Below are 11,925 nucleotides of genomic sequence, written 5' to 3'. Positions count from 1 at the left end.
CTTTTTCAAGTCATTTTGTTAGAGGTCTTGAAATTTTAGAAAAGTCTTTGATAAATCGCCTATAAAATCCGGCATGCCCTAAGAAACTTCTGATTGCTCTAACGGAGGATGGTGGAGGTAATCGAGAAATAGTGTATATTTTTGCTCGATCAACTTCCATTCCTTCGCTTGAGATCTTGTGACCGAGTACTATTCCCTCCGTTACCATGAAATGACATTTTTCCCAATTAAGGGCGAGGTTAGTTTCCTCACATCGGGATAGCATTCGTTCAAGGTTATCGAGGCATTAGTCGTATGAATCTCCAAAGATAGAAAAGTCGTCCATGAAGACTTCCATCGTTTTTTCTATCATGTCATGGAAGATGGCCACAATGCAACGTTGGAATGTTGCGGGGGCATTACATAGACCAAATGGCATGCGTCGATAAGCAAAAGTTCCATAGGGACATGTGAAAGTTGTCTTTTCTTGGTCTCCGGGTGCTATCGGGATTTGAAAGTAACCTGAAAAACCATCCAAAAAACAATAAAATTTATGACTGGATAATCTTTCTAACATTTGATCAATGAAGGGCAAAGGAAAGTGATCTTTCCGTGTTGCTTCATTTAATCGTCTATAGTCTATACATACTCTCCATCCTGTGACGGTTCTTGTTGGTATTAATTCATTCTTTTCATTAGTTATTACCGTCATACCTCCCTTCTTTGGAACTACTTGGACGGGGCTTACCCAAGGACTATCGGAGGTAGGGTAGATAAGTCCAGTGTCAAGTAATTTGATGACTTCGTTTTTAACCACTTCTTGGACATTTGGATTGACTCTTCATTGTTGTTGTATTACCGATTTGTAGTCACCATTCATTAAAATTTTGTGCGTGCACATGAAAGGACTTATTCCTTTAATATCTACAAGCTTCCAAGCGATCACATTTTTATGTCTCTTCAAAATTTTAATTAATTTTTCTTTTTCTTTACTACTTAATTTAGACGAAATAATTACAGGAGATTTACCATCGTTGTCTAGAAAAGCATATTCCAAACCTTTTGGAAGTTCTTTGAGCTCAAGAGGTGGGTCTTTAGGAGACTCCTTATTTGGTTGCTCATTTTGATCAAGAACCTTAAAAGTTTGTTCTATGGCGACCTCTTCTTCAACAAAGTGGTCAATCTTTTCACTTATATCGGGTGGCTCATCTTCATCTTCAATTAGGGGGTCATTATTGCCAAAAGGATATTTCATTGAGCGCTCAAGATCTATGCTCCTTTTGAATGCCCCTAATTGAAGAGGTAGGTTGTTGTATTTCCGGTTTTTCAAAGCTTCATGAGTTTTTACAAAAGGTCATCCCAACACTAGAGGAGCGTCATCAAGGATGACAAAGTCGGTTGGGATTACCAATTGATTTGTTTGAACCAAGACATCCTCAACTATACCGACTGATTTTATTACTTTCCGATCGGATAGAAAAATGGGTATTTGAAGTGGAGAAAAATCACTAATACTTAATTTTTCAAAAATGTAATTAGGCATTATGTTAACACAAAGATCTTTATCAATGGTGACATTACTAATAAATGAATTTTGAAAAAAAATATGGAACCGGTGTAATGTTGATTTCAAAAGGGTCTTCTTTTATTAGTGAAGTTTGATCATTAGTTAACCTAACACTTACCATTTCATCAATTTTAGTGCTAGTGCATGCAATTGTTATTTAAAAAACATTGTTATACATCACTGTATGTGTATTAAAAAAAAACATACTTGCAATACAGAATTAATCCACTGTTCTCTAAAACGACACGAAAAAATAGTTTTTGTCGACGTATCATCAAGATCATCACTAATTGTTCTACACATGAATCAACATTAAACCCCAATATAAATCAACAAACTGATAGAAATCAATGCTGAGATGCACTAAAAACCGATCAAATAATTCATGTAGCTAGCGACACAAAAAGTTAAAAATAAAAAACCTGGACGATTCATGGTTGTGTAAAAGACGGGATTGAATTCTTCTTGTTGTCTTGCGTCTTGGCTATTGGAATCGCTCGCTGGTATTAGAATTCTCCATAACCATGTTCGTAAGTTAAAAAAAAGAGATGATATGTATGAATTTCGAAAAAATTGGTTGGAGATATGATCGAATCTTGGATAAAATCAAAGGAAATCTTTTTGTTTTCGAAATTACAGGACATGTAACTGCTAAATATAAAAGAACATGAATTTAAACAAATAAATTAAATGTAAAATTACAATCCTATTATTTTCATCAAAAAAACAAATGAATGGTCAAGATCTGTTCACTTTGTTCACAAACAAGGATGTTATTCACTCATGAACCTAACCCTTATGGCATATTTCAAAGTTGATTACCATGCTAATGAACTAATGGGTTAAGTTATTCTAAAAAGACTCCTAATTTAAGCAGTGTTAGAAGGATTTATAGAGTGACAAGTGTCCAATAACCTAAGACCTAAACCCACTACACCATCACCCAAAACCTAAACACCCATCCCCACCCCACCACCACCCAAAAACCTCCCCCCCCCCCCCCCCCCCCCCGCAAAAAAAAAAAAAAAAACTATACCTCACCAAAAAAAACCCTCCAAAAAACCTAACCCCCACCCCCTAAAAACCTAAAAAAAAAAAATCCTAAAGACCCGCCACCACCCAAAAAACTAAAATCAAAGGATTTTTTTTTACCGATGGGCTGGGGGGGGGTAGGTTTTTGGGTGGTGGTAGGTGTTTAGTTTTTTTTTTTTTTTTTTTTTTTTTTGTAGTGGGTTTTTTAGGAGCCTTTGTACCCTTCTTACAATTAGGAGCCTTTGTATTTGATCCTAATCCATGAACTAATATTATATTTCATTAAAATTTAAAACTTATCTTGCATTGTTAAACTTGATTTTCGCTTGTAATGTATAAGTTTTAACTTATTTCGGATATTTTCTTTTAAACTATTGAATAATATTTTGAACTGCTGAATTTTGAGAGCTATTTATTAATTTTTTCTTTATAAAATCAAATCCAAACCAAGCCAAACTTGAGCTTAGATGTTCAACTCGAATTCAAATCCGAGCCTGAGCTTGCCCTAGCTCGGCTCCGCTCGTGAATAGCCCTAAGCCCAACTAATGTAGTCTAATCTAATCCAAGCCCACTTTTGTTAAAATAAATTTATATAACCTAGCCCAACTAGTGTAATCTAAACCAAGCCCACTTTTATGGTTCATTATAAATATCCTTCTTCCCTTTTGGATTTTGAAATCGACGCCCCCTTTCTAACCTCCAATCCAACCCCAATTCGATTTGTAGAATAAACACAAACCCTAAATCACATCGCTCATTACCTCACCCGTAAATCGATCTTGCAGAACCCTAATTCTTTCTTCACTAGTTTCGTCAATTCGTTACACCGATTCACATCTACTCCAGCACCAATCAAACAATGGCGAATCGAGAAGGAGACCCATCACTAGGTTACCTAACCCGTAAAGAAACCGAGGTCAAACTCCCTAGACCAACTCGTGTCAAGAACAAAACCCCCGCCCCAATCCAAATAACCGCCGAACAGATCCTCCGCGAGGCCCGGGAGCGACAAGAGGCCGAAATCCGCCCTCCGAAACAGAAAATAACCGACCCGACAGAGCTCGCAGACTACCGGCTCCGAAAACGAAAGGAATTTGAGGATCTGATTAGGAGAGTGAGGTGGAACAAGAGTGTATGGGTGAAGTACGCCAAGTGGGAGGAATCCCAGAAGGATTTTAACCGGGCAAGGTCGGTTTGGGAGCGGGCACTTGATGTGGATTATAGGGATCATACAATGTGGTTGAAGTATGCGGAGACTGAGATGAAGAATAAGTTTATTAATCATGCGAGGAATGTGTGGGATCGGGCGGTTACGTTGTTGCCGAGGGTCGATCAGTTGTGGTACAAGTATATTCATATGGAAGAGATGCTTGGAAATGTGGCAGGTATGATGCTATCATTAATCTGTTATTTTGTCAAATATTTGATTGTTATGTGTTATTTGTAATACAAGATTAGTTGTATGTAGCAAAGGTTTAAGAAATCCATTAGTGAAGTTAGTAAAAGTGCTTCGAATGCTAGATTGTATGTTAACGAGCTGTAATCGTATATTGGTTGCTTGTTAAGTTTTACATATCTATTACTTTTTTGCAGGTGCCAGACAGATATTCGAAAGGTGGATGAGCTGGGAGCCTGATCAACAAGCATGGTTATCCTATATTAAATTTGAGTTGAGATACAACGAAATTGATCGAGCTAGAGCTATGTACGAACGTTTCGTCCAATGCATACCTAAAGTTGGGGCATGGATCCGTTTTGCAAAGTTCGAAATGAAAAACGGAGAGATCAGTAGAGCCCGTAATTGTTACGAAAGGGCGGTTGATAAGCTGGCAGACGATGAAGAAGCGGAGACATTATTTGTCGCCTTTGCTGAATTCGAAGAGAAATGTAAGGAAACCGAGAGAGCAAGATGTATTTATAAATTTGCTCTAGACCATATACCAAAGGGTCGGGCCGAAGATTTATACAGAAAGTTTGTTGCTTTTGAGAAACAGTATGGTGATCGAGAAGGCATCGAAGATGCAATAGTCGGGAAAAGACGGTTTCAGTATGAGGAAGAAGTTAGAAAGAATCCACTTAATTATGACTCGTGGTTTGACTACATTAGACTCGAGGAGAGTGTCGGTAACAAATCGAGGATCCGCGAGGTTTACGAGAGAGCAATTGCTAACGTTCCTCCTGCTGACGAGAAACGATACTGGCAACGATACATTTATTTATGGATCAATTATGCACTGTATGAAGAGCTTGACGCACAAGATGTTTCTAGAACACGGGATGTCTATAGCGAGTGTTTAAAATTGATTCCGCACAAGAAATTCTCGTTTGCGAAAATTTGGTTATTGGCAGCTCAGTTTGAAATCCGACAGTTAAACCTCTCGGGTGCACGCTCGATTCTTGGTAACGCAATTGGAATTGCTCCTAAAGACAAGGTATAGTATCCTAGTATGAGATTTTACTTTACTTATTTATGTTGACTTTTTCCGCATGTTCTTGGTTTGACTCTGTTTATATATAATTTAACAAACAGATTTTCAAGAAGTACATTGAGATCGAGCTTCAGCTCGGTAACATAGATCGTTGTCGGAAGCTATACGAAAAATATCTCGAGTGGTCACCTGAAAACTGCTATGCTTGGACTAAGTACGCCGAGCTGGAACGATCTTTGAGTGAAACCGAGCGGGCCCGAGCCCTTTTTGAGCTTGCAATTGCACAACCTGCACTTGACATGCCAGAGTTGCTGTGGAAGGCATACATCGACTTCGAGATAGCAGAAGGTGAATTCGAAAGAACAAGACAGCTATACGAACGGCTTTTGGATCGCACAAAGCATCTAAAGGTGTGGATTAGCTACGCCAATTTCGAAGCATCTGCGATTGTAGAAGTAGAACAACAGGAAGAGCTACCCGAAAACGTTCTTCTGGAACAACGGAAACTTTGCATTCAGCGCGCCAGAAGTAACAATCTTGTTACTCTCACTTGCCGTTTTTTTATTAATATTCCAATTATTCAAAGTACTGATTTGCTAACTTACTTTGTATTTGAAATCAGGAGTGTTTGAAAATGCGATAAACTACTACAGAACGTCGGCTCCGGAACTTAAAGAAGAGCGGGCCATGTTACTAGAAGAGTGGTTAAACATGGAAAGCGGTTTCGGTGAGTTGGGTGACGTTGAACTGGTGCGTGTTAAGCTGCCGAAGAAATTGAAGAAGAGAAGACAGATTGAAATAGACGATGGAACTGCTGCTGGGTATGTCGTTCGGTTCTCTTTTTCTGTATTTGATTTCGCATTTTAGTGCAGGCTTGTTAAATAAATATTATAAATTGCAGGTTTGAGGAATACATAGATTATCTGTTCCCCGAGGAATCACAAGCGTCTAATTTGAAGATATTGGAGCAAGCCTACAAATGGAAAAAGCAAAAGGTGGTTTCGGATGATGATGAGGATGATATCGATTAGCGTGATTTTTACCGTATTGTTATGCATTTGAGCCACTGCTCTTTTTTCTTTGTGTCATGTCTCTGTTGTTAAAGTTGTAATCATTTTTGTTTTTAGTCGGACCGGAGTTTTTCATTTTGATTTTTAAAGTGCATTTGCTTTGACGATGTAAAATCGCTTGGCACTCTTTGTCGTTTTGACATATGTTTTGAGTTGATATATCCTTTCGGATCAGTCACCATCGAATGCTCGCTCTTTGTACCCGACCCAGCCATGTGTGACTACATGGGATATTATGATCCCTGCAACGTATTGTAGATAGCATACTGACTCTTGAATTATTATAAGTCGTAGTCTCTGTTAGACATGAATATTATGGCATACATCGTGACTTAGGATCAAGAGTTCCCGAAATCCTCCAGTTATGATCGGTTCTGTTATCATTCTAGCAATTACTCTTTTCGACTTGAGTTGTTTTTGTGGCCAAGAAGTTGTTGAGCGGAGATTGTTTCTAGCCAACCGACTTTTGGCATCCCTTAAAATCAACAATTGTTGCTAGCTAACAATTGTTTCTATCAGTCTAGCAATTACCCTTTTCGAGTTGTCTACTGAAATTTGTTCATCTTAGACTAAATTTTTTTGACCCATTTGCTTTGTAAATATATTTATTCGAGCCATTAGACCTATTGCTAGCAAACAATTGTTTCTACTTGTTATGATCCAAACACATTCTGACTCGTTACTCCTTACTCGTCTTACTCAACCCAACCCATACGCGAAGATGAGGCAATGAGATTAAGGAACGCATCAGGTATTTTTAATATCGGGTAAAATATTAAATGACCACGCGTAACAAGCAACTTAAAAGATTTTCTTTTTCAGTGCTTGCACAAGCCAGGTTTTGCTCTGGCCTCTGTCATTTTTTCGTTTTATTTTTGTAATTTTTAGGACAGCTATTGCATTACTCGTCAGCTGTTACGTATGTTGCATTCCACTCAGTTGCAATTAAAGGTGGAGATTACCGGCATCACCAAAATTATCAGGTTTTGAGTTGTCATGTCTAGCCCGTTTAACAAACGGGACGTGCTCGGGTTGACCTGATTAACCAATTTAGTTAATTATGTTGGCCGGCTAACCTGATTAACCCTTTCTTTTACCACCCACCCGTTTAATAAGTTTACGATTTGATTACACAATTTTGGTCGTGTCAGAGTTACAAAATTTCAGATGTGCAGGACAGGGTTGAAATATGTTTTATCTTTAGCGTGTGAGAAACAATATCCAGTCGCAAGAGGAATCGAACAGTATCCGTGTTCAATGTAAGTTCTTTTAGAACAGGTTTTGCGTGTTACGTCTCCACCGTAGTGTTAATGTCAGAGATGACCAACAACTCTTAAGGTATCACGATTTTCTTTTGCGGAATTGATCTAGTTATCCATTACCTTTGTTAAGTTTACAGGACAAATGTAACTAAACCGAAAGAGAGCTAAGAAATAACTGTTCATGTTCAGCTCGGTCCTGGTCTGGACTGGGTTTTGGTCAGCCATTGATAACATAAGACTGGTTTTTGGTCAGTCATACAAAACATAGATCGTTGTCGCCTTATGGGAACCTATATGATGGAGCGGCCACCTGAATGTTGCCACGCATGGAACAAGCAAGCGTAGTTACAAAGATCTTTAAGTGAAACAGAGCCAGCAGCAAGAGACATTTTTGAAAAACTTCGCCGATCCTTCTGTGCATTTACTTCATTTCACAACCCAACTTATGAGTTGTTTTATACTTTTTAAAATTTAATCAACTCTACTGCTAATTGTTTCAGATTAGTAGAGAATGTAGTACATATTTCACATTTCTCTAAATTTCCATTAATACACTGTTTTCATATAAAAACTAGGAGTTCAATCAGTTAATTTACCAGTTACCAAATGGGACAGTATCATATTTGGCATACGCTTTTACAATCACAGGAATTCCCAAACCCGACACAACTTCATCCCTACATGAGGTTACCAAGAGTGTTGATGTTTTCCCCACACATATTGCATTAACAAGTACATAGGCGTCGCAATATACTGTAGAAAAAAATGCTTGCACTAGAATAACTTCAAAACAAAGATGCAATTTCTCATTTGTAAGCCAAGTTATATGTTGAACAACAATGCTTAAATCATTTATCTTATCAACAATGCTTAAATCATTTATCTTATCAACAATGCTTAAATCATTTATCTTATAATCTCAATTGAAGATAAAATGTCAGCCCTGCTTGTCCTCAACTTTTGCTGGTTTCACTTCCGCCAATGAGAACTTCTTCACTTTCTATACAGTTAAAGATGAAAAATACATCACGTTTCTAGAATGATCATAATCATTTCCAAAGCAAAAAACACTTGTAGTGAATTAAACTAGGTGTGAGCAAAATAACCGCCATAACCAATAACCGAACCACTATTGATTAATAACTGACATAACCAATGTTTATGGTTATGAAACTTTGTATAGCCGACTAATCGGTTATGGTTACGGTTATGAAGCTTTAGTTAACCGATATAACCGAAACTAAACCGAACATGTAATTATAAGTCTATATAATGGATTTAAGTTTCACATTAACTATGTAGATATTTTTTACTAAGATAAAAGTATGTAAAGTAATAAAATGATCTTGATGTAGATGCCCTTTTGTTTTAATGAAGAATAGAGGTATTATGATTGTAATTTTTTTTTTTTTTTTGAGAATTTAACTTATTAAAGGAAATCCCACATAGTTTAACCAAAACGTATCCTAATCTAAAAACATCCCTATTTATTTCAAACTTTTCTTGGTTAATTAACCGAAAATAACCGAAACCGAGCCATTACCGACTTCATAACCGATTAACCGTAACCGATGTTTGGTTATGGTTATGGTTATGGTTAAGGAAATTTCATAACTGAAGTTAGCGGTTATGGTTAATAGTAAAAACCGAACCTCATGCACACTTCTAAATAAAACTTTAAATTATTGATCAATAACATGGAAACCAGATCAATAACACTTGTAGGAAATATAAATTATATAATTATAATTTTAGAAAACCTGATTCAAAACTCTGATTGAATAATATCAAGTATCTAACGACACTGAAATAACTAAAACACGCTAATAATTCAAATCAAGCTCTAGAGATGTTACCTAATCATCTAAAATTCATGAAGTTAGGCAGAAATATTGAAATCTAAACCTAATTTGTAAAGTGAAAGAAAGCAAAAGGAACAAACGATTTTACCTTGTCTAGAACGCATTTCCGTAGTGAATTCAAGAGCGTAATGCATTTGTCTTGATCGAAAGGTGAGCTGGTGACGCAGTTGAGCAATTCCAGTGCTTCTTGTCCGCAAACAGCTTCAGATTTCTCCATTTTTTACAAGAAGTTTCGCGAAGAAGATGAACGAGTTTAGGGTTTATGAGGTTTCAAAACCGACAGCGTTGCACACCTGGGTTTTGACCGTTGACCAATATAATATTGTCAAAACATCATTGGGCTGCTATTACTAACTGGGCTGGGCTGGGCTGGCAATTTTAAGCTTCTTGCTGGAGGTGTTCCCTTTTTTTTTCATTTCTTTTAGCAAATTTATTTATATTACTTGTGGGACATTTTTTTGAAAGGCAAGGAATGACGTGCCAACCGCTGTGATACCGAGTGTTACGGTCAAGATCGACTACTCGATCGCCGTCAGCCCCTTGGCTCTCCTAGATGCGCGAAAACCCGACCTTCACTCGCCCGAAGGCACGACAATAGAATAATCGATAAAACCTCGGTTCCTATCCAATACGAATCAGCGCCACCCGTATTCGTCCTTCACCTGGATGCCGCAGAAAATAATGGAGAGAGTGGGAGTCGAACCTGGATCACAAGGAATACCAAGGTGATGTTTGTTTTTTCAGAAGTAAAACGTCTACAGTCTGCGGACCACATCTGCAGACATCTGTAGCTGAAGAGGTGGACCAAACCTCTGCAGTCTGCAAGAAGAAGACTGTTTGTTTTTTTAACTTTTGCAAGAATTGAACCCTGGTCTCTTCTCAAAAGACACATAAACTAAACTGGATTCAATGTGCAAATCAGATCAACTCGTCTACGCTAAATGTTCTGGTTCGTCTAAAGCTCTATCCTATATATATATATATATATATATATATATATATATATATATATATATATATATATATATATATACGAACTCCTCATATAAGTTTTTAAGTACAGGTAAATAACCATTTGACTTCAAAAGGTCAAACACTATCACACCAACACTCAATTCGAATATTCAACTGAAATGTTCAAATCCACATAGAACACACTTAGTAAACAAGAATAATGATACGAATACTTACGGAGTTGCAGCAGTGGAAGAAACAGTTGCAACGATGGAGGAATAACGACGAGAAGGTTTACTCCGGTAACTCAAAGGCTGAATTGAGAGCTGAACTCCGATGAATAATCTAACCGTAGGCGTGAAGAAGGAAGAAGTGTGTGAATTCCAGTAACCGAAAGATGAATATGAAGGTGAGATGTGAAGTAGTGAAAGAGATTGTGTAGCAGCCATGGAGGATCGAACAAAACCCTAGGGGATTCTGGTGTTTAATCTTGTTCGTATTGAGATATGATTCGTACCTGGGTGAACGAGTGGAGGGGCGGCGAAGGTGGAGGGGCGGCGGAGGTGGAAGGGGTGGCGGAGGAGGTGAGGTGTCGGATGGAAGTTGAGATGGGTGCTAGGGTTTGAGGTTTGAAGATGTGCAGGTGTTTTGAAAGAGAGAGGTGTTTTGAAGAGGTTTGAAGAGGTTGGTCCACATTTGCGTGAGGAAGAGCTCTAGAAGAGCTTTTTTTAATGAAATCTCTTCCAAAAAACAAACAGGCTGCGGACCCAAAGGTCTGCGCGTGGTCTGCGCGGCGCAGACATAAGAGGTCAGGAAGTACTTCTTGCAAAAAAAACAAACACCCCTAAGTCTTTCCCAAACCACTCCATCACTACCTCATTGGCATTACTTGTGGGACTTATCCATGACGTTCTCAATTTAAATGCTTTTAGAAGCTGAAGCCTTGTTTATTGTTTTTTTATAATTAATAAAATTTCAGTTAGCTGTTAAAAGAGACACTATCTGGTGAAAACACATAAGTTTTATGTCTAAGACAACGAATTATGGTCTCGCTTTACATGGGAATTAAATATTTAAATAGGATTATAAGAAAACAAATAGTCTATTAGTATTTTGGGGTGAGATAAAACTTAGAGATTATTAAGTCATGGGTTTGATTCTCAAAAGAGGGGTCTTCCCAAATTTATTGGGTTTCCTCCTAAATTGGTTTATAGACATTATTGCCTAGTGAATTTGGGATATGATGGGGTGGTTCCGCTGGTGGCACGAAGATACTCCAGTGATCCAAATTTGCCGTTAAAAAATGCTTTTATTCTACGTTTGTGTTATCTTGTACATGTTGCCATTAAAATCTGTGTTCGTGTCAGGAATTAGGACAGTAGTGTTTCGGGGTATTCACTTGTGAGAGATACGCTAACAACAACTCACGATCAAAGGTAACCCATTTGTGTGTGATCGTTTAAGACCACTATCAATGTATTAGAAATTGGGGCGGTATTTCCCAACACAATTCAAAACATGGTACATAAATATCAGAGTCGGATAACATAAACCACTTATCAAACATGTTTACCCGTTCAAGTTTAACGTTTTTAAACATTTCTTATTTATATCTTAAACATGGTACATAAATATCAGAGTCGGATAACATAAACCACTTATCAAACATGTTTACCCGTTCAAGTTTAACGTTTTTAAACGTTTCTTATTTATATCTTAAAGGCTTATTTTTATAGTGTTACAACTAAAAGTTTGATATATATATATATA

General features: G+C 37.5%; 1 protein-coding gene and 1 long non-coding RNA gene across 2 annotated transcripts; one reads left to right on the top strand and one right to left on the bottom strand.

Annotated features, from left to right (window-relative positions):
* Positions 1–3,236: 3,236 nt before the first annotated feature.
* On the top strand, positions 3,237–6,251 carry LOC110867993 (crooked neck-like protein 1). The gene is made up of 5 exons (XM_022117077.2): positions 3,237–3,963; positions 4,172–5,010; positions 5,109–5,535; positions 5,630–5,828; positions 5,909–6,251. The coding sequence occupies exons 1-5, from the start codon at positions 3,438–3,440 to the stop codon at positions 6,036–6,038; spliced, it is 2,121 nt and encodes a 706-aa protein (XP_021972769.1). The 5' UTR covers positions 3,237–3,437; the 3' UTR covers positions 6,039–6,251.
* A 1,839-nt stretch (positions 6,252–8,090) lies between these two features.
* LOC118480323 lies at positions 8,091–10,862 on the bottom strand. Its single transcript, XR_004861883.1, has 3 exons — positions 10,393–10,862; positions 9,290–9,904; positions 8,091–8,339 (listed from the first exon to the last, which is right to left on the bottom strand). It is a non-coding gene; the product is annotated as an uncharacterized LOC118480323 (long non-coding RNA).
* Between the last annotated feature and the right edge of the window lie 1,063 nt (positions 10,863–11,925).

Source organism: Helianthus annuus, chromosome 7, assembly GCF_002127325.2.
Source record: "Helianthus annuus cultivar XRQ/B chromosome 7, HanXRQr2.0-SUNRISE, whole genome shotgun sequence".
Lineage (NCBI taxonomy): Eukaryota > Viridiplantae > Streptophyta > Magnoliopsida > Asterales > Asteraceae > Helianthus > Helianthus annuus.
Note: the sequence above shows the minus strand (reverse complement) of the source record. Positions and strands in the feature narration are given on the sequence as shown.

Coding starts and splice junctions, on each gene's coding strand:
- LOC110867993 (XM_022117077.2), top strand. CDS start 3,438: ATGGCGAATCGAGAAGGAGACCCATCACTAGGTTACCTAACCCGTAAA. Junction 3,964..4,171: donor GATGCTTGGAAATGTGGCAG/GTATGATGCTAT, acceptor ACTTTTTTGCAG/GTGCCAGACAGATATTCGAA. Junction 5,829..5,908: donor GACGATGGAACTGCTGCTGG/GTATGTCGTTCG, acceptor TATAAATTGCAG/GTTTGAGGAATACATAGATT.